Source organism: Perca fluviatilis, chromosome 8 (genome assembly GCF_010015445.1).
Source record: "Perca fluviatilis chromosome 8, GENO_Pfluv_1.0, whole genome shotgun sequence".
Taxonomy (NCBI): domain Eukaryota; kingdom Metazoa; phylum Chordata; class Actinopteri; order Perciformes; family Percidae; genus Perca; species Perca fluviatilis.
The window spans coordinates 36,368,159-36,390,908 of record NC_053119.1 but is presented as its reverse complement, the minus strand read 5'-3'; the positions used below and the strand labels follow the sequence as shown (position 1 = coordinate 36,390,908).

At 43.8% G+C, this 22,750-nt stretch overlaps 1 protein-coding gene across 1 annotated transcript; it reads right to left on the bottom strand.

Moving 5' to 3' along the window:
• Positions 1-645: 645 nt before the first annotated feature.
• Positions 646-22,148, bottom strand: st3gal2 (ST3 beta-galactoside alpha-2,3-sialyltransferase 2). Its single transcript, XM_039809155.1, has 8 exons — positions 22,056-22,148; positions 20,975-21,622; positions 13,775-13,834; positions 13,236-13,369; positions 9,899-10,078; positions 9,663-9,708; positions 7,530-7,649; positions 646-6,466 (listed from the first exon to the last, which is right to left on the bottom strand). The coding sequence occupies exons 1-8, from the start codon at positions 22,146-22,148 to the stop codon at positions 6,293-6,295; spliced, it is 1,455 nt and encodes a 484-aa protein (XP_039665089.1). The 3' UTR covers positions 646-6,292.
• Between the last annotated feature and the right edge of the window lie 602 nt (positions 22,149-22,750).

Here is a 22,750-nt window from a genome sequence, read left to right as displayed (position 1 = left end):
AAACGTTCGCCGGATCCCTTGGCGTTATGCCGTGAACCGTTTAAATCTGAGCACGCGCAATCTGCACTCGACTCACATCAGGTAGTGACAAAGGTTTTGAACAACTCACTTTAGCGGTTGGTATTTCGGCTCGCCGCCATCTAGCCAGTGAAAAAGTGTTGATCTCCGAATGCAACGTTAACGGGTTAGGAGAGTAAAGATGGAAATCTCCTAAAGCTTAGTTCCATATAAATGCGGAGAATTCGTCGTTTTGTCGTTAGTGAAAAACAATATTGACCTTGCAGTTGAAAAAGGAGCCTCATATAAGAATGACATCTCCTCCTATGGAGTCCGTTCATCCGCATTCGGAGATTGATACTTTTTGACTGGCGAGATGGCGGATAGCGTAAACAACAACAGCTAACGTGAGTCGTTCGAAATCTTTCTTTTTACTAAACTCGGTGTACACAAACAATGTTGGAGTTCACGTGTCGAGCCCCCGGTGATACTTGGAGCAAAGTCTCATGTCGTGTCGAGCCTTCTTAGTGGTTTAAAAATGTTGATTTTGATGCCATCGTAGTAGTGCCCCTAGCACTCCCATTCAAAAGGCCATTTCACCGAAAATACGGTCAATCTTAAAAGTGGCGCTTCCGTCCTAATTGTGCTTTTAAACGAAAGTTTGACTCGGGTACATTCCCAAAAAGACCCTAGCTTGCATTTTGGCGAGAGTTAGTCTTTAACCATAGCAACTGGAGAGAAAAAAAAAACGGTTGAGGAGATGTGCGTGCTATAAAAATGATTCTCCAGCCTCACACTCTGGCAGATATTACTTTTTGTTACGGCTGGAGATGGACCGCTTTTCTTCCTGCCAGACAACCGCAAATTGATCCAATTTTCTGTTAACTCTAGCTCAGTAATGAGGTTCTGATTAATATGTTATGAAGTAATAAAGCCTTAAGTAGGCTACCACAGCTAGAAGAAAAACAACCAATTTAATTAATTAAAATAGCAAGTATACGCTTTGGCATTTTGGGAAAAAAACACTTATTTGTTTTCTTGCTGAGTTAGGTGAATAGATCGATACCACTCGTGTGTGCATGATCTCACCGTACTCCTATAAAAGGTTGTTTCCCAAAAATGTCAAACTATTCCTTTAAATGTAGATGCACCTAAGGGTTTGAGATGCTTACAGATATTCTCCCTCTGACATAAACACATCAGAATCCACTTTTTTCCCCCCCAAGCTGAGCAGGTGTGCTTTCAGACTGTGCTCATTTCCACAAAAACGTTGTTCTAATTACCCCATCAAATATTCAATTTAATGAGCCTCCTTTCCTATCCAGGAAAATGATGGTAACCTCCAGCGGTTGGTGTCTGCTGCTTTGTGCAGTCGTACAAGGCTCCGCAACACGTTTTTAGGTAATCACTATATAATGTGTATAATAGTGTTTGTGGCTTTACCGAAATATACGTCAGCACAGAGTGTGTGAGACAAAACGGTGTGGAAATAGTCCTGAAATTTCACCGGCAGCAAAGTAGAACAGATTTTAGTCTGGGGATGTTTTACATGAGTGGCCTGCAATAAAAAAAAAAAAAAAGCTTTAATTTGACTTGTTTCCGTCGGTGTTACCAGAGGACTGAACCACGCGTTCAGGTTTCACCTGAGAAAACATGCTGCTCCCCGGACATCGGACTGTCACAATGAAGAACCGCATTTCCCAAAATGCTCTCAACCGATGCAGCTCTGTATTTCTTGATGGATGTTCCTGACACGGTCACAGCGCAGACGTTGACCTGAAAACTGGAGAGACAAAACTCCAGAAGACAAAAAACTGTGTGTATTGGGTCAGCGTCGGGAGAAAAAGGCCTACTTTGGGCTGGAGATGCTACAGGGAACACTCTCAGATCTGTGTCATGTGCTGTAAAACCTCCACTCTAATTTAAACTAGCACAGCAGAGAGGAATCACCCTGCTCCCCCCCCCCCGTCTATCTGATCACAATGTTCTGGTCTACAACTGTGCCAAATTGAGGATGCTGATAACAGTTTCCGTGCTGGAACGGAGGTCTCGCCGCGTTTGGGTGGCGCAGTCGGCTATTAAGACTTTTCCTCACACTGCAGGCTGCAAGGATGTGATAGGAAATGTGTTATTCTGCTGCCGGAGACTCCAAAACAATTTTACACATTCATTTTGAAGTCGGAGGGAGCATCTTGGGAAACAATCATCAATAACACAGGGACCGCAGCGGCTGACAACTCCAATAAAACACCGAACCACGAAAAGCAAGCGTCACACACCGATATGTCTTAAACCTTCAGATGCTTTGTCATCTTCACCGTCTCTTCTACGGTCGCCGTGTCGATGGAAACAGATACAGAGAAACCGGACAGGCACCTGCAACACTGTGGGCTGTAATCAAGCAGATGGCCCTTTCCAGCCATTCTTCACTATGCAATCTAGAAAAGCAAGAAATGCCTCAAAAGTATCCGCTTTATGTTCAATAAGTTGTCCTGATGTCCTAATATGAATTCACAGCAAGTCACACTGCATCGCCGGTTTACATGCTCGCCTTTAGCAGACAGCGATCTTTAGAAAACAATGTGAGTGCCCAAAGCAATAAGAAGTGAAGAGCGGGTGGTGTCTGTACCCCGAGCAGAAGGCAGAGTGTGTTTTCATGTAGGTGTGTGTGTGTGTGTTTGTGTGTGCAGCTCAGAAGGCACAGCTCTCAGCCAAAAGACATGTTAGTGTGTGTGGGACTAAAAAAGAAAGCAAAGGTAGCATGGCGTGTGTGGCCGAAGAAGCAGCTGTAGGCGAGAAACGTCCAGCAGCAGGACAAGGCACGGAAGCATGAGTGTGTGTGTGTGTGTGTGTGTGTGCGTGTGACAGAGAGAGAGAAAACACAAACAATATGTCCAGTTTCAGCCGCACTGACTCTTAAAGTGAGCCAGCACAACACTACGGCGTCCTATAAAATCTGTTATGTGCAAAGTAGGATAAAAACATTGAAGGCATATAACGTAGAATGGTAATACATGAGAGTCACATGAGGTTACACGATAATCCTCCAAAGATAATACACAAGATAGATAGACACTAATACACCAACAGAACTGATATCAGAGGAGGCACAGTTCTTCCCATCGCCTGCTGGGGGCGGTATGGCACCCCAACCCTCCTCACTTTGTGTGTGTGTGTGTGTGTGTGTGTGTCTACCTCAAACCTTTCTCAGCAGGAGCAATGGTAGAACATGTAAAAAAAAATTAAAAACTTAATAAGAATGAGCTTCATACTGCCATGTGGTTAAATCCTACACAGCTTCTATTCACAAATGTAGCTGTCTTTCTTACCAGATTAGGTTTTCGAGTCACTAAAACAATATACCACCCTTTCACATAGTTTTAAAAGGAACATTAATTAAAGGCCCTTTTCTGGATGTTCTTCTTACTGTGAGTCCTTGGATCCTTAATGCAAACGCACTGGGTTAGTTCCGTTAAGAGATTTTTGTATTTTGTGTTTTTGTCTGTGCTCTTTGTATTGTTTTGAAGTGGGCGTGGCTCAGATGGAGAAAATTAAAGCGACGTCACGTCTTTCTGTGCACTAATCAAACTGTTTGCGGTTTTTGAATCTGATAACATTTGGTGGGCCGTTTGCTCGTGTGGCCACATCAACCTGATCCAAACCACAGCCACACAGTCCTGATAAGACAAATTAGAGTTTCTAAGTGTTAAACTCTAAATAAATAATAGCTAAGAAGGTTTTCGGCCCCCCCCCCCCCAAACGTAATGGTGCTCTGTGGAGTTTCTGTTTACATTCACATTTTGTGTATCCATGAGCTCCAACAAATACTTACTACTCTTTAACTGACATAAATACTAAATAGAGTACAGTCTGGGAAGTGGCTTTTAGAAGCCAGAGCTCTAAGCACAACATGAAGTAACTGTTGAGTCACTAATACTGACCAACGATCATTCAAACCCATGCAAACATTAGTTTGGTGTAACGGGGCAGTACAAATATTACTTATCACATCTTGAAAGAGGCCTGCGTAGGAAGCCTGAGTACTCTTCTCATCAGCCACCAGCTGCTTCTTGATAAACACATCTCTGTAACGGCATCTTTGGATGGATTTACAGCCCCCAAACAAATACTTTCATTTTCCTTCCTCTTCGTGGCACACGTGTTCTGTTTTCCACAGACGTTTTCCGTTTTTCGATACTGTCTAGCAGCACTTCTGTGACTGGTATTTATTGTGCCTCCTTTGTTAAAGACGTACATAACTTACAATGGAGGCTATACATTTGTAAACAGGCATTATTTGAGGATACCAAATCATGATAAAAGCCATTAATGTGCCAACTGGGAGGGAAAGAAAATGCAATTTGAGCCAACAGTATAAATCCAGCCAAAGTTTAAACCCAAATCTAAACAGTAAATAAAACGATATGAAATCTGCAGTCTGCAGGGGGATATGTCATCAACATGAAAATCAGAACAGGAAGTGCAGTGTATGTGCTACGGAGGTCTAAGGCGTCTGGTGGCTCCACCCCCTCCAGACATAGCTGTTATAAGTTATAATCGGCTGAGCGGAGACCGGGGCTAGTGGTTAATGAAGCAGAGCTGCTGACAGGTTAAAGAATTCCCAGATCCATTGGGGGGTTTTTCTTAATCTGGGTCGAAATGATCCTGACAGCCTCCAGCTCCACTGGGATCCAGGAGTCAGGTCTGTGAAAGGGAAAAGAAGCAGAGCACGGTCCCTTTTTTTTTTGTCTCCGTCCTTTCAGAAAACCAAAATTGGTGAACCCAGTCCAGTGTGTGTAGAAGTATGAGTTTGCGAAGCAAGGTCTTTCCGTTTCATCCTTTAAAAACACTGGAGCAAAAGACGTATTTCTCATGCTGCCTTAGTCAGACTGGTTCTTCATGCCCCAGCTCTCCCAAATTAGAGCCTGACAGACCACATGGGGATGAAACTCCGGTCCAGAAACCAGCGTGCCTCCATCCAAACACGAGATCCCAGGAGACTGCCTTTTGGCCTCATTAAGAGTCTCACGCAGTCAAACCAACACCCTCCCAGAACACTTCTCCCCGTGTCTGGATGGGAATGTAGCCTGGCCTGTGGCTGTCCGTGGTGTTTAAAACGCGATTGGCTGGCTCTACAGGAGCTGAAGCTCATGTTGCAGCGATCTCTCGGAGTCAGAATGGCCAAAAGGCAAAAGCCTTGATCATATTTCCGTGAGTGTGCTGCAAGGTGTCCAGGCCTTGCTAAGCATGGTAAGGCCCAGCAGGGTTCAGAGGACAGCCATACGATATATAAACTCGCGGCAATCGCACAGCTATCGTCTCATAACCAACCGTTTTACAACGTCCTTGTAACGCCGTCTTGTGAGGCTGAAATCACATGAAGGGGAGTGACGACAGTGAAAAGTGGCAAGCCTCGTATAGGACTTGAGAAGGAAAAATTCTTTCTCAAGAAACTCTTGGCCCGGGGTTCTGTAAGATTAGTCCTTAAAGTCTCAAAATGTTCAACAGCACAACGGCTTCAGATAGCTCCACGGTTTGTGTCCGTAGTGGCAAACTTGTCAGCAGGCCTGCAGCCCGGCGCCTCGTGCTCAGAGGGTAAGAACTGTAATTTTTTCACACGCACTTTGTTACTGTCCGACATCACGGGGCTGTAGAACAATAGTCTCCTGGATGCTGACGGTGCTGTTTCTGTGACCTTTTCAGTATGTAGCATACTGTGTGTTTGTTAACGGATGAGTGTTACACACTCATCCAAGGCGAGTCCGGAAGTATGACTCTTGCACGTGAGATCTTTCCCTCTCTGGCTCTCTCCCTGCGCTGCTAAAGTCAGTATTTGGGGTGATCGGGCTGAGTTTTCCTGCTGTGCAGCCTTCGCTTGAGTCGAGATCTGTGGTCTTGCGCTGGTCGTTAGAGGTAAAACCTTGAAAACTACTAAGAGCCAATTACTCTAGTGTGAAATGTAAGGCTCAACTTCCAGTTTTAGGTCAGTCCAAGGTGAGCAGAACTACATTTGGATCTACATGTTCCCTTTTCCTGGTTCCTAAGAGTCTACACCATGTTCTCTGATGAGAGCCTCAATTGGTGGCTGACTTCTCAATATGAGGGAAAGTGAATGGAATAACATTGTTTGGTATGTGACCGTTACAGCTCGCCTTCTGTACTGTAAGCCAAACCGGGAACCCAAACTGGAGCAGGTGAGTGAAAGCGAGAATATCTAACACGTTTTGAAGCAGCCTCTATAGTGTCTGTTGCCGTACCAGTGTTGGACCATTAGATCCACAGGGTGATTTGCTGCTTATTTCCCTGGGAATACAGTGATCTTGCCAGCCTTCGCCAGCAGCTGGATGATCTGGGCTTCGTAGTCGGCGTCGTGGACGCCGGTCTTCCTGAACTCTCCGGAGTAGCGGTTCTCCTCCCAGTAGTGGTGCCAGTTTCCCCTGCTGTCTGCCCCGAAACCAAACACGTTCACCTAGAGGAGAGTCGAAGAGCGAAGTGTGTGATTACAAATGTGTAGCTATCCAGGATGAATATGATGTAAGGATTTAAGGCTGATTTATACTTCTGCGTAAAATCCACGCTGTTGCTACGCACGTAGACACGTGAAGACAAAAACCGATGGCGGACCCTACGCCGTAGCCTGATGTGCACCTCTCGGAAAATGTAACTACACGTCGCAGCGACGCACGTCACTCGGCCATGGATTGGTAGTGTTGCATTTCCCCCCCGACTCATTTCCTGGTGCTCCTTATCCATAAACTAGGGCTGGGTACCGAATTCAAGACTTTTTAGGCACCGACCGAATTGCCTCTAAAGTATCGAGTATCGAAAAAATGCCTCGTCATTCAATACCCAATTTCAATACCTATAAAGAGTAAATCTCATCAGCGTCAGTGAGCCAGTAAGCATGCAGCATGTTTCTACCGAGATCTTATAATGTGATTGGCTGTCTAATGTTACACGTTGAGACACGCAGGAAAAACTCTACGTTACACTCAGAGACAGAGCTCACATAGCAGGAGCTGAAAAATAAATAAAGATGTGTGCCGTAATGTGTAATTTTGTAATTTATTTTTGTTTTACAAAATTGGTATTGGAAAAAGTATCGTTTAGGAACCGGTATCAAAGTCACGGTATTGGTATCAGTACCGGTATCGAACATTTTTGAACGACACCGAGCCCTACCATAAACAACATGGAATCAAGGAGAAGGAGAGGGTTAACTTTTCCTGCTCCAGATCTCCCACCGTGGTCAGAAAACACAGCGGAGACACTTTGTTTCTCTCACTATGACTCTAGAGTCGGTACTCGCTCCGAAGCTAATCGCCGTCACTCTCTCACTGATCCCTCGCTCCACCACACACTCCCCACACACACACACACATGCCGGCTCGACGCACACACCAGCGCATAAGTATGAACATCAGGCCACTTACGTAGGCTACGGCGAAAGCTCCGCGTGGAGCCTCCGCAGAACCATAAAACAGCCTTTACAGTATGTGGTTATGTGAAAGCGGAGAGAGAAAGAAACTGACCTCGTCACAGACATGCAGGGCAAAGAACAGTACGAGCATGCCAGTGGAGGGGTAGCGGCCATTATGTCTGGTCCAACGGTCGTGGATGTATTTAAAGAATGCCGGGTTGAAGATCTGGACCTGGGTGGAGGATAGAAACGCTCAGAAAGGGAAATACTGTAACATACTGTCTAGGGCTGCTCCCTCTTAGTCGATTAGTCGACTAATCCGTTGTTTTGGTCTTAGTCAACTTAGATTTCTTCAGTCGATTAGTTATGTTTTATGATTTTTTCATGCTGAATGACTTATTTCCAAGAAATGTACGAGCACATCTCTGGTAAACACAAGAATTAAAGTGGTGCATTTGCATGACTCTTTGCGGAGAAACTCAGATTTACAGATCTGTCGATTAAATCAACTAATCGATTAGTCGGTACAATTGAATGAGTGTTGGTCGACTAAGAATTTCTTCAATCGAGCACAGCCCTAATACTGTCTACTTGCTGTACATTTTTTTACTAAGAATCAAACCCAAACATAAATAAATACATTATTATTATTTTCCACTATTATTTAGCACGTTGGGACTTTATTCTGTTTCATATATTGTAACTATATGTCACAATGGTTCTATTTTACTATGGTTTTGAGTATGATGTCACTTCCTGCCTTTGTCCTATATATTTCCTGTTTGTGTCTCATTTCTGGGCCACGTTCACTACCCGACAAAACGTAGCAACATATTTTATATATATACTGAAACGGGGCTGCATTGAACACCCTGTTGTATGTGCCAGCGCTCTGCCTTTGAATTATCAAGAGTTTACAGACACGTCTCTGCTGATTGGCTATCACCTGTGACACAGCCAATAACGACAGACACACCCACCAAATGAGAGAGAATATATCTCAAAACAGTTGTGCACCAGGCGCCTGTGTAGCTCACCTGGTAGAGCAAGTGGCCACACATAGAGGTTTACTCGTCGACGCAGCGGCCGCAGGTTCGACTCTGACCTGCGGCCCTTTGCTGCGTGTCATTTCCCCTCTCTCCTCCCCCCTTTCATTTCTTCAGCTGTCCTATATAAATAGAGGTCTAAAATGGCCAAATGATCGTAAAAAATAAAAAATAAATAAATAAAAAGCAGTTGCACACCGTTGCGAGGAAACCCTAGCAAACCGTTTTGAGATTGATTGTGCCCCTGGTTAGTCACCCTGAAAACAGGCTGTGTGCTGCAAAGCGTTGGTGGGTTTTTAGCCGTATCAATAAAGGCTTTTTAACCTTTTTGAGAGGGCCTTGGTTTTCACACTGTTCTGATGCTATTGGATCACCCCTGCACAAAAGAGCACCTTGCTAGATTTTTTTCCAAAAAGAAGCGCTCCTTTTCTCTGTCTTCCCAAACATAGTGTATTTCTTCTAAAGGTAAAAACTTTCTACACGCTTGTTTATCAGGAAGGATCCACAGTCTTGTATTCAGAAAGAGCCACAAAATGGGGGATTTGTTTTTCCAAATATTCCTAGTTTATGTATAGTTAAACCCAAGTTCCTCTGAATTTACATGTAAAGCTTTCACTCAGATCATGTAAACAGTAATAAAGGAAAGATAACCAGCCGCTGCATATTCAAAAGGTCCAACCGAACAACAGAAGATTTTGCAACATTCAATTTGAATACTCCCTGAGGTTGTGATTGCTGTGAGAGATTACTGTAAAAGCACTGTTAACCTGATGAACGGTAATTACAAATGTGTCATCTACCTCCAGGTGATGCTCAGCCCCAACAAACAGGGCTTTAGGCTACGCTGAGTCTTTTTTTAATTTATATATTTAGGCCGGCCCCAAGACGCTGTGTCTCTGACCCGGCCAAGATATTTACGGTCTTCACATGCCGGGGATTAGCATGAGTTTATTTATTTTCACGGATTACAGAGCGAGCAGAAGATTATTAAAAACAAAGGGAAGGTTTATAATCTAACTGTAATCCGTCATCAACAATGGGGAGGGGATGATATAATTGCAGCAAAGCGGGGTCACTCTGTGTGTGTGTGTGTGTGTGTGTGTGTGTGTGTGGCTGCAGAATGTGTATGTGTTGGCGTATTACTGCCAGTGTGTGAAAATGGGCAAAGGTTTAAGCAAATGGAAGTTAAAAATACACACCTTGTCCTTATCTACGCGGAGGAACTGCTTCACTGGAGCGTAGGTACTGAGAGAGAGAGAGAGAAATTGATTAAACCCATTCAATCAGCACTTTATGTGATTGCGGCAGCTATGAATTCTGGATGATTGACAGTTGACAGATTGTTCCAGTCCAGCAACTGTCTGGCTTCTCACAATTGTGTGTGTGTGTGTGTGTGTGTGTGTGTGTGTGTGTGTGTGTGTCTGTCTCTTCTTACAATCGAATCGTGCCAGTGGACAGAGCGCTGGTGATCCAGACAAGATCCAGCGTTTTGAAAGGAACCAGGACGAAGCTGACGTTGGCCGCCAGGTTCTTGGCGCTCTCCGGGTACATGAAGTGGTGAGTGGTCAGGCTGCCGGCGTCTTCTTCGTAGCCCACAGTGGGGGCCAGGTTTATCCTGGGAGCAAGGGAGGGACAGCATAAGAGATGTACGTCTTCAGGTCACATTTCGTTAGCTGGCAATGTGTGACCTTCAACTGTAGTCAAATAGGTGCCCAGAAGTGTTTCACAGGATCTAATTTCATGCTGACTTGATAACAGTTCCTGAATGTTTTTGGAACCAACTTAAAGGTCCCATGTCATGAAAATTTCACTTTATGAGGTTTTTTAATGTGCGTTCCCCCCAGCCTGCCTATGGTCCCCCCAGTGGCTAGAAATTGTGATAGGTGTAAACCGAGCCCTGGGTATCCTGCTCTGCCTTTCAGAAAATGAAAGCTCAGATGGACCGATCTGGAATCTTCTCATTATGAGGTCATAAGGAGCAAGGTTACCTCCCCTTTCTCTGCTTTGCCCACCCAGAGAATTTGGCCCACCCATGAGAGAGCGACATCATGGCTTTCAAACGAGCAAAGTGGCAGTTGGTCAAGGCCACACCCCCACTCTCCACCTTGCCCCCCCCCCCTCTCTCAGAAATGGCACATCCTAAGGAAAGCTCATTGTGGGACTGGCTCTAGTGGCTGTAATTCTGCACCAAGAATGAATTTCGGGAAAGAGACTTCAGATACAGTATTAGGGGACCACTAGCATCCAAAGAGCACCATGTCATGGGACCTTTAAAGGTTAAAAAAAAAAAAAAGTAGTTTAATTCCAGGTATGAATGTGGAACTGTGTGAATATGACAGGTCGTTGTTGCAGATGAGAAGTTGTTCTCAATTGACTTACCTGGATAAATAAAGGTTAAATAAAAAAATAAAATAAAAATTATTTATAAATTAGATCACCTGTTTCTTTTATTTATTGTGTTAAACCTGAATTTGGCCACTTGGAGGCAGCGCAACAAGCTGTAAAAAAAACTACATTATTTTCTTCTTAAATGAGTCTGGATCAACAGTACATTTTCAGGATAATTGCCTGACATCCGATGTCCCTCACCTTCCGCTCTGTGTGTGTTGACGATCTCAAACTCCCTTGGCTTCAGGAAACAACAACAACAACAACCTTCGAGCTAGCAAGCTACATGCTAAAAATGCCAAGTTTTGCAGAAAATTTGGATTGTGCAGCAAGGCTGGCCTGCTTGGTTCTTTCGGGGAATGATGAACGTGTTTACGGTATTAACTATCCAAATGGGACATTTTGGGACCGATTGGTGGGGATTTGCTCAAATGGCAATATGAACAAATACAGTAAGAACAAATTATGTTTAACCATGTATCCAGCTAATTGAAATAGCTCACATTACTGTATTGTGTCAACAGTTAACTTCATTTGATATTTTTGTGTGTGTTTCTTTTGCAGGGTGCAAATGTTCCACCAAAACAAGTTCCTTCCAGAGACTATTCTGCAGAGCCGCCGTCGCTGCACCCGGAGCTTGGCGCTGCCCAAGACGTTAGTGATTGGTTTAAAGAAATGCAAAACAACCCAGAGGATTTTTTTCTCCTATCACATAATGTATGTGTGGTGTAGCCAGACAATACTCCACAGCGCTGCGGAGGTCTGGCAATGTGAGACTATCTTAAATTGATATGGTCAAAGTGTTAACAAATAGTTAACACTGGCATCCATTTGGAGTCGCTGCTGAGGGAAATATCTGGCTCTGAAGCTGCTGAATGCTGCACTATGTTCACCAGCTAGTCGCTAACTTTGTCTGTCTGTAGCATACGGTGGCTTTTTTTGAGCTTTTTCCACTGAAAAGTGGTTGAGAGTGAACCAAAACAGAAAAGCTACAGGCTGTAAAACCAACAGCAGCGTAGGGTGATAAATCACAGTGGGTTTGTCCCTACCAGCAAACCACTTCACCGTAGCCGTAGTCATTTGAGTCATCGTTAATATAAAAAAATGGTTAGAGCAGTGGTTCAATGCATAACTTTAACAGGTCTGATGACAAGCAGTTCCCAGTTCCCAGTACATTTTATTATATCATTTATCAAGTACTTCAGACTTTTGCTGTATTTACAGTAGATGTGACTCACTGTCTGGAGGAGTGAGCTGTTTATGTAAACAGGAAGGTGCACCTGAAAAAAAGGCCACAGAGTAAGCCTACCCATATATCAGTGAACAATCAGATAGGATAGCGGGAGTGAAAAGGCAGACAGACAGACTTACAGACAGACAGACAGGAGGTAGGTGGTGGTGGTGAGTGGGACCAAGCTGATTATAGAAGCAAATGAGAATCAAAACCACAGCAATGAGAAAGTGTAACAGGAGATGGAAGTTGGAGGCTGCCCACACAGGTCTACTGAGAGCGCAACGCTAATGGATGCTAATGCTTTTAGCACGCAGAAACAAAAAATACTAGTCATTCCTGCGGAGGCTTTCATGCCACAAGCACGTGGCCACAACACACGCACACTCGCTGCAGGAAACAACATACGGCTGTGTGTTCGTGCCAACGGACAACAATCAGGCTCTGTGATCCATCCCTGCTGCGCGAAAAAGAGCGGGGAAATGGATTTCGGACAAACGGATTTATATGCCTCTCTGCATGGGTGTGAGAGGCACAATGTATACGCTTCAGCTTCTTAGGACACAAAGCTCTCAGCAGTTGTGACCTCACACGAGTCATGTGACCTCCCTGTCACCCAGTCGGCTTTGAAGAGTGGGATTAAATTTAGCGTCAGAAACACACATCTGCTGTCTGCTTCTTTATTAATACTAGCGTAGTGTGATGCTAAAGTGCTCTCCCTCACATGAAATCTATGAGTTTGAGTTTATTGAATTCACTCTCACAGTTAAACAATAAATTAATAAAAAGCAGAATTTATATCAGTTTAAAAAGAAAGAAAGTCTAGCCCTATACAAATATAATAAATATACATAGTTACACTTATACTCACATACAAACAGCCAACCACTTAAACCATTCCTATGGTCTACGTAAGTGCCTTAAATACAGTAAAATAAGATGTACAACACTCAAAGAAATCTCTCTTCCTCTTCTCTCCAGCGGTCTCACTCCTCCTCCTCCTCCTCCTCCTGCGTTCTTTATCTCAGTTTCAGTCTTCATCTTCTCCTCTATCTCCATATCTTTCAGTCTTGCTCTAATCTAATGGAGCCCTGCATTCGCTCTCCGGTCTCTATCTCTTTGCCCGTCTATCTATTGCCCCCATCCCTCTCACCTCATGATGTAGCTGTGTCCGTCAATGGTCGCCCCATATCCGGACCCGCGGAGGTTTCCCGAGTTCCCCACCACGGCGCAGCGCAGGCAACGTCTTGGATCCCACGAGCCGTATGGCGACCTTCCGGGAATCACCTGCGACAGACAGCCATGATTGAATCAATCGATTCGAGCTACACAGGAAATGAAATAGGACACTAGCACTAACAGCAAGAGACATAAAAGAACCTAACCTGCAGCTCAGACCTGATTGTAAAACTACATCCTGCTCTCGATACTGGGGTGAATTCTTCATGGGACCATCAATGAAAAATACATGAGTGCCTTCTGCCCTTAAGGAGCCAGACTGAGATGTTGAAATATACAGCTTTATGTGAAAGCACTGAGCTGCATTGAGATTCAGAAGGAAGAAGAAAAAAACCCTGATAAACCCTTATGTCTATCTGTTCCCCTCAGCCTTTGCCCAAGAGTGTGAAGTGATGACTTTGCTGATTTCAAAGTACCAGGGTATTGGACAGATGAATTAATAATATAAAATACCTGGAACAACTTCCACAACACCTGCTTGATGCTGTGAGGTTTAAACTGGGGCTGTAACATCTAGAGAGACAGAGAAAGAGAGAAAAAGTATGGTTAGGATGCATAGTTTCTTCTCTACAGACAAATTGGATGTGACAACAGACTTTATATTTAGTTACTTTCTGTGTACCCGTGTACGTGTGTATGCATGCACTGGCTTGCATTCATGTGCAAATAAGCAGGTGCTTGTGCCTGTGTGTGTGTGTGTGTGTGTGTGTGTGTGTGTGTGTGTGTGTGTGTGTGTGTGTGTGTGTGTGTGTGTGTGTGTGTGTGTGTGTGTGTGTGTGTGTGTGTGTGTGTGTGTGTGTGTGTGTTTAGGTCACAGCCATGTGCCAGACTGACAGGATGCAGTCAGACTGGGTGAGCTGTGGTCAGAGGAGCAGAGGCATTGCTGTCCACATGTCAAAAACAAGCTGAATAAAAATAATTAAAAAAAAAACAGATGGCAGTGGAAGAAGGGATGACAAATGTAAAAAAAAAAAAGCAAGAAAAAAAAGCCACAAGTATGGAAGCTTCTCACTCCCACCAAATGTTTGCTTCTTTCAGCCTACTTGTGTCCGTTTGTCTGCCCATGAACTGTATATTACACCTAAAGAGACAGTGTGCTAAAGGTTCTTTGTTTCTTATCAGGCAAGTTTTCTTTTACACCATCCATCAGCAGTGATATGTCCAAAGTACCCAGAGTTCCGTTTGATAGGATAAACAAAAGTGACAGCAGAGATGACAACACGCCTCTCCTGTCTGGCTGAATGACCAGAATAAATAAAGGGTAGATCAAAAACAAGTTAGTTATGTGTTGAATGTAAAGAGGGAAGGAGGATAAATGAAGTTAAAAAGAAAGAAGAGGGGAGGAAGATGATACTGTAGGTGATCTTGTCCTTTAAGTACCTGACTGTCAAAGACTTAAAGGATAAGTAACCCCATGAATGTGAAGTGATTCGTTTTCTATCCGGCCACCTTGAAAGTGGCCTTAATGCACTGTTGAAAACATTAAATCCCATAAAAGTGTTCAGCTTGAATAGTATCCATTACAATGTTAATAAGACAGGGCACTTAATTGAAGTGGATATTAAAGTTAATACAAAATAAGTCCCTCTGAATTGTGGAAAGCAATAATTAAACCCCACTCCAAATTGTACGGAAGAGGATTAGGGCCACATGTGAAAAATGTATTTGAATTCCGAGTTTAAAGTCAGAATTCTGAGAAAAAAGTCAGAATTCTGACTTTTTTTTAAAGTCACTTTTTTTTTAAAGAAAAAAAGAGTCAGAATTCTGAGATAACAGCCTGACTTTAATCTCAGAACTCAATAAATTTTTTCACATATGGCCCTAATCCTCTAATCCAAAGGGTGCTTTGGGAAACTAAAACCTGTTTAAGTGGTAAGTTAAATAATTAAATAATATACTTAGTTTGACAAAACAAAGTCTTGACTTGATAGTATCATTATTATTTTTGCAATAAAAGATCAATAAACCATTTCATTTTTGAGGCAAATTTTATTTTGGGGGCAACATTTTTTTTTGAATGGGAATATTTTAAATATGTGGACCCGACATTGGCAATATGAAAGATATTAATGGCCAATGTGGCAGCAGCATGTTAAAGGACAATTCCGGCGCAAAATGAACCTAGGGGTTAATAACACATGTGTACCGAGTCGACCGTTCTCTGGGATATGTTTTCATGGTAATCGAATGTGTCTCTAGCTTGAAACAAGATAGCGCAAACTGCTGATTAGCTTATAAAGCTAGTCATCAGTGCCGAGGGTAAAGTTAAAAGAAATCGCTATTTGTATACCACTAACACGGCTCAAAATAGCACCACACTTCCACGGTAGCATAACGAGGGTCCCTACATGTAAATTGAAGAATTGAGAACTTTGTAAGACAGTTTATTAAAAAGGTAGATTATAAAGACAGTACCGTTCACGTATACAAGCAGGCGCCATCTTGGGAAAACAGTCATGACCAGTCGAGTGACAAACGCCGTGTAACTAGTAACCAGTAACATAGCTCAAGGACGGTTAGTGCTTGAGCTATGTTAGTTGTAAAGACATAGAGATTTCTTTTTACTTTACCCTCTGTCCCGACGACTACTTTTATAAGCTAATCAGCGGTTTGCGCTAGCTTGTTTCAAGCTAGAGACACATTCGATTAGCGTGAAAACATATCCCAGAGAACGAACAACTCGGTACACATATGTTATTAACCCCTAGGTTCATTTTGCACCGGTATTGTCCTTTAAAGCAGGCACTACTCATCTTTAGACGTAAGCACCTCATGAAATTGACCACTAATTCACTTACAAACTCCTTTATCAACATTTATCAGGCTGGCAGCACCGACTGTGGGTTTAGACCATTGGAAGTGTATTAGGAAGGGATTCTTTAAACAGCCAGAATGAACAGGAAGAATGATTTCAGCAGCAGAACCTAATTCAGTGTTTATATGGGCACCTGTTGTGAGAGAAATTGAACAATTGAGAAATCCTCTTTAACAGTGGTGCTTTCCGATGCAGTCATTGCTCGTGTTTTTACTGTAGAAGCATAGATTGTAAAGCCGAGCACAGTCGAGAGTAAAAATATATTTCTGCTTTGTCTGTTCATTTAAATGTCAAGTGTGTCTTTGATAATGGTTTTGAACTGTCTTATAGTGTGATGTAAAGAGAATAATGACACATAGGTACTAGCGTCGGCTGACAAAGAGATGTCCGAATAAAGAAAAAACATAAATTATAAAATATTCTTCCAATTTTAGCTTGTGGCAAACCACACAGGCAAATGTGCATTCATGTGTTTAAAGACTAAGCCAGCACCTGCACACGCATACAAAAAATCCCCCCCCAAAAAAATGCACACACTCAACATTCCTTGAGGCTATTGGCAGATACTACATGGCTGTTCCTCTCCATAACCATGTTTTCCTTTCTGTCTTTCTCCCTCTCTCCCACACAGTGATCTCCATTTTCTCACTCCTTTGTCACCGCTTCCTTTTCACCCACCATCGGCCTTAATTCGCTTTTGCCAACACAGATCTCATTCACTTACATTTTCATTCAGGCATCCTCTCTAGCAGTCTCCTTGCTCTCATGTCTAATTCCTTCTCTTTAATTTCCCTTGCACCCTCTTTGGTTCTCCTCCTCCTCTTGTCTTTCTTCATTTCTTCGTCTCTCTGGGACACCTGCGTGCTGATCAGATCTCCTGCCCTCTCTGTTTTTCCATCGTCCTTGATCCCTCCATCCCTTTGCCTTCTTCTGCCTCTGACTCCCTGCATGATCCCAGAGCTAGCTTGGCATGCTGCAGCGCTGTTGTTCAGGTGCTTCTAATTTTTGGCAGATGTTTTTTGGCAGCCAGGAAGCAAGATGGCCAAATGCCATTTAGCTTTCTTCCTTTCAGCTGTGACTCTGAAGGTATTAGCTTCCTGGCACCTACTTTCAAGTAAATACCACTTTTTCACTTACTATAAACCATTCTCACATTGGCAGAACCATGCTACTTCCGGGTGCCATTGCAACAGCTGTTCCTAAGTTCAACCTTAGCGTAATATAACATTAGTGTTAACAAAGTGCAGATTCACGCATGGGTTGTACCACACAAACAATTTCTTGCGTAGAGATTAGTTGTAACTAAACATTTACACCAAGTAACTGCCAGGTATAACTGCTGCCTAGCTAACTGAACCAAATGACAAAACTTACATTATTTTGCTAATGTATGACACGTTTAGACTGCAGAGTAACGGAGGTAATGTGGTCAACAATTGTCTGTTATCTAAAAATAATGCAAACCTTTGTGAAATTACAATTCACAATATACCTCAAAGTATAACACATGAACATCAGCCTAAATGTGCAAATTCCATTGGGTTAGTTAACATTAGCTTAATCTGATATTTGTCTCTCACTCTAAACTGCTCCGAGCGTCAACAGTAGTGACAGCTGTAGGAATATACTGTTTATTAGCACTTCTGTCTAATTTGTGTCTCATTTAAACAGTCGTTCACACACTACTATCCATCTTCTATCTGTGGACAGGTTGCTATGGTGTTTGTATGTGCAAAATACCGCATACCGCAACTGGTATTGCTAACAATAGCTAACCTGGCTAGAGTCCCTCCACCTTGTTAACTATAATGGTTTTTAGACTTGTTACTGGACTTGTCAACTCAGGTGTGATGTCATTCCCAGCACAGACTTCTGAGGTAAATGGAACGCAGCATATTTCTCCACGTATGCATATGTTAACAGATTCATACCTACCTGATGGCTAGCTTTGCTGCTAATGGCACAACATCCAGTGGCAGTGGCTAGCTGAGTTAGAACCATTTTCTGAAGTTTCATGGTAGGTGCGGCATATATTTTCCTGCTTTTTTGTCCTTTGCCAATCACACCTATGATATTTCTTTCAGGGCCAGTAAAAATGTAGAAGGGGCCAGCAAAACTCTGATCTACTGGCCCCGGGGGCCAGTGGGAATTTTTTTTTATGTTGAGCCCTGCTTTAATGTTCAAAATTTGCCAGGCCAGTTATGATTTGGCCAAATGTTGGTGCCATCTAACTTACATCTACAAACTGGAAGCTGAAATGAACATACACTGGCTATTAACAAGCTGGGCAAGCCAACTGCTGTTTTGCATTGCATTGCAGTCTATTTAAATGGGTCCCCCGAACCTCCTCAAGTCCTGGAAACGCCCCTGGAGACTGGTATGTTTATCCTGCTTGGTATGGCCTTGTGCCTTTCTTCTGTTTGTTCTCTAGTTCCTTTCATTGTTTTCTTCCATGTTCTATATTCTTTTTTTCTCCATTTCTGTCCTCATTCCACCCTATTTCTCTAGTTTATTTGCAAACTTTGGTGTAATTTCACCACTCCCAATTTCCTACCGTCCATGTTTCCTCTTTCTGTGCTTTGTTCTGGATGTAATCGCCCCTATTGCTTCCCTATCAGATCCCCTGTCTTTGTCTTTTCTTCTTAATATTTATGTCTCCTTCTTTCTCTCTCCCAGTTCATCACCTCCGTGTTGCAGTGTGACCTAGTGACTTGGCAGCTGTTGGCCTGTGTTTGCAGTTTTTTGCCTTTTCAGAGCTGGAATGAGGCTACAGCTCTAAAATAGGACTCTAGGCCACTAAAGGAAACTGTAAAACACTAGAGCTAATACTGGAAACACACATTTACACTTTGATTCAAGTGGACATATGCTGACAAATGAGTACACAAATGCACGCACATACACGCACGCAGACACACACACACACACACACACACACACAGAAGGGGTGTTAATGTAATAAAAGTTGTCTTGAATTAAGTGCATCCCGTCTCTCTCTCTCGCACTCTCTCAAACAGACATGTTCATTTCAGTTTTTCAGATATTACTCAGTAGTGGTTTACGCCCAGTGACCAATCGTGTAATGCTCCACCATGACATCCATGACATGTGACTGGCAGCGATACATGAGGAGCATGTAGATCTTGTAAGAAGGGATTGGTTGGCTCAATGACGAGGGAGGATGAGGAGGATGGAGAGAGATCCGCGATTATGATGTATTACTCCCCTTGTGTTAGTGTTCTAAAAAAACGTATATCTCCCATGTAACTGACTTCCCCCCTCTGTGTTTCATGGTGCTACATGCAAAGTCAAAACACACAGAAATGCTGCAAAATATTTGTGTGTTTTAGGGATATTAAATCAGAAAAACAGTCTGCATGTCATCTATGCAAAAGTGTTGCCATGTGTTCTGTAAATGTTCAGTTTGGGAGTTTTATTCCAAATAGAGAAATTAAACCACTTAAAGTGCCCATATTATAGGTTATAGGTTCACCATATTTTTGTTGTACTGCACATTGCTGCAGCTCCTCTTTTCACCCTGTGTGTTCAGGTCTCTATTTTAGCTACAGAGTGAGGCATCACACTTCTATCCCATATTTGTTGGGAATCGCACATGCGCAGAAGCTAGGTAAGGACTACTAGCTAGAAGCTAGCGCTGCTAGCGGTGAGCCACCTCGTTCTCAATAGCAAAACACTGCTACAACACTATAGAACTACTTACATGTCCCTCGTCTGCATGTATTCCACGCAAAGTTGGAAGTGCACCCTCTTTTAGAAGGAGTCTCCCGGCTAATCCTGCCTTGTACTGACCGAAGTTGGAGAAACAGCTAGCTGATGTGGCATTAGCTAAAGTGGTTAGCACGCACCAAATTTTTTGGCTGTTGACCAGCTCACCCGGAGACTGAAGGCAGGATACATTCAGAAACCGTATCTCACTCAAAACAGCATGGATGGGTTTGTATGCGTGTGGAAGCACCAGAGACACAAAATAACACCCCGAATCACAGAAAAATTTATTTTTTCATAATACGGGCACTTTAAACAAAAAAAAGTATTTAATGTTTAAGTTAAAGGCCCCATGTGTAGGATTTTTATTTCTGTCTATGGTGACTCCCAGTGATAGTATCAAAAAGCCACAGTGGCAAAGGGTCTGGACCCAGAGATGAAACGATGAAAGCTAAACAAAGACTGCACCCATTTCCATCGAGATTGTCAACGTTATTTTTTCCTACAAACAAAAACGTATGCCATCAGAACAATTTGAAAGATGCTATAATCATATGAATCCTCTACAAATAGTGACTTTAACTAGCTTAGTGTCCTCAGTTGAGAGAATAAATAATAATTTTACACAATAACTGTTTAACTATAACTGTAACTACATTAGATATACTGAGAAACATCGCGTGACAAACTTGACTAAACATGGACACAAAGTGTTTGGTTGCTTTATACTCTATGTTTGTGTGTGATGTTGGTGAATACGACAGATAATGTCATCCTCCTTACCTTACGGTTGTTTTTACAGGTTAGCTGTGTCCCTTTGTTTCCAGTGTTTATGCTAAGCTAAGATAAGTAGCTGGTGGCTGTAGCTTCATATATACTTTACAGACATGAGAGTGGTATCAATATCCTCATCTAACTCTTGGAAAGAAAACAAAAAAAAGGGTATTTTCCAAAATGTTGAACTAGTCCTTTAATTTCATACCATATCAGATGTAAACAAATTTATTATCACCCAAGCTCTTGCGAAAAACTGAAACACATGTATACACATTCACAACATTCACAGTACTTGTCAGCTCTAGCATGTAAAGTTAAATGATATTGTTACTTACCACCCACCAGTAGTAGACATCAGAGGGCAGCTGGATGTTGTCTCTGGTCCAAACAGGTGAGATATCCGGCTCAAAGTTCTCGTCGAACCAATCAGAAACGCCCGGGTCTCCCACACAGCGCGAGCAGGCACACGTCTTCTGCTGCGAGGTGTAAGGTGGCGCCAGCCTGTGTGCGCCCACGTAGTTGGGCACTAGCTTCACCCTCCTCGACTCCTCCCACCCGGGCGGCTCCAGGTAGTTGAAGCTGACGCCCCCACGGAACGAGATGGTGAAGAAGAGCGAGGTGAGAGAGATGAGAGCCAGCAAGGCGAGGAGAACCCAGACCCTGCGGGAACACCTCACCCTGCCTACTTTCTCCGCCCCGGCTCCTCCCCCGGCGCTACCTCCACCTCCCGCCGTCGTGGCCGTCCCTCCGCTCAGCCAGGGCCGCAGTTCTGAGAGTCTGGAGGGGCCCCTAGATGGACCCCCGCCCCAGGACCCCCAGCCCCAGCGCCTGTCCCGGTGCAGGGTGGAGGATGGGATGCGGCCCCCCCATGGCCATGCCCCCACCCCTAGGCCTGCCACTGTCCCGAGCCCACCACCACCACCTTCTGCACTGCCGCAAACCACCACCGAGGCTTTGTAAACGGGATTGGAACGACCCCCTGACTAACACTTTGGACCACAAGATCACCCACTATATCGGACTAGTAAACACACACACACACACACACACACACACACACACACACACTCCTGACGGAGGACAAGGTGTCAGAGTCAATTTGTCTCACAGTCAAGCTGTGTGCTCAGCGATGCTCCTACGCGTTCTCTCTGTCTCCCGCTGGATTCTCTCCCTCTCTTTTCACAGCTATGTGCTCGTCTAACACACAGAAATGTCTCAACACACACACACACACACGCACGCACGCACGCACGCATGCACCCACGAGTGGGAGTCGCAGCTGAATTACACACAGCTGTAGCCTGACTGCTTGCTTTGCTTTCCACGAGAGGTGATCTCTCCTTCAGCTTCGATCCCAGTCTCTGTTTTTTCCACCTTTCTATGCTTTGTTCATTCCCTCCCTCTTTACTTTCTAACTTTGCCTTCTCTGGCTTCCACTGTCTTTAAGTCCACCTCTCTCTTTTCCTTCCCTTTCTTTTTTTGGGGGGAGGGGTTAACTGCAATGTCCATCTTCAGTGAAATCCAGTGTACGGTGTGGATGGATGCAGCAGGTCCTTCTCCTTTTCTCTGCCATCTGTGTGAATGATGAGCCCGGCTCCAGCGCTCTGCTTTCTCTCTCTCTCTCTCTCTCTTTTTCTGTCTCTCTCGTTGCACTGAAGCAGCTGAGCCTAAGAATACCGGCACCCTAGCTGAGAGCAGCGGAGAGAGGGAGGGAAGATGGGAGGAGGAGAGGGAGGAGGAGCAGTAGAAGGGAGGAGGTCTGGCCTGAAGGGTGTTTCATCACGTCTCTAGCCATCCTAGACCAAAAAAAACACCTCTCTTCTTCATCTCTTTTTCTCCTTCGCTGCTCGGTTCCTCTGTTCACCACCGATTTGTCAGTATTCTCTCTGTTCTTTTTTTGTTCTTTCCTCTTTTTGCTTTTCTCTCGAGGTTCACCTCGCCTACACTCGTCTCTCTCCGTCTCAAGGTCTCTCCTCTCCTCTTTCACCCCTTTTAGTCCATTGTATGTGTGTGCCTGTTTCACTGAGGCTCTCGGAGGAGTTTAAAGCACTCCTCTGATGCCCTTCCTCTGCACTCTCCCCCCCCGACACAAAGTTTTAAAAAGTCGGCAG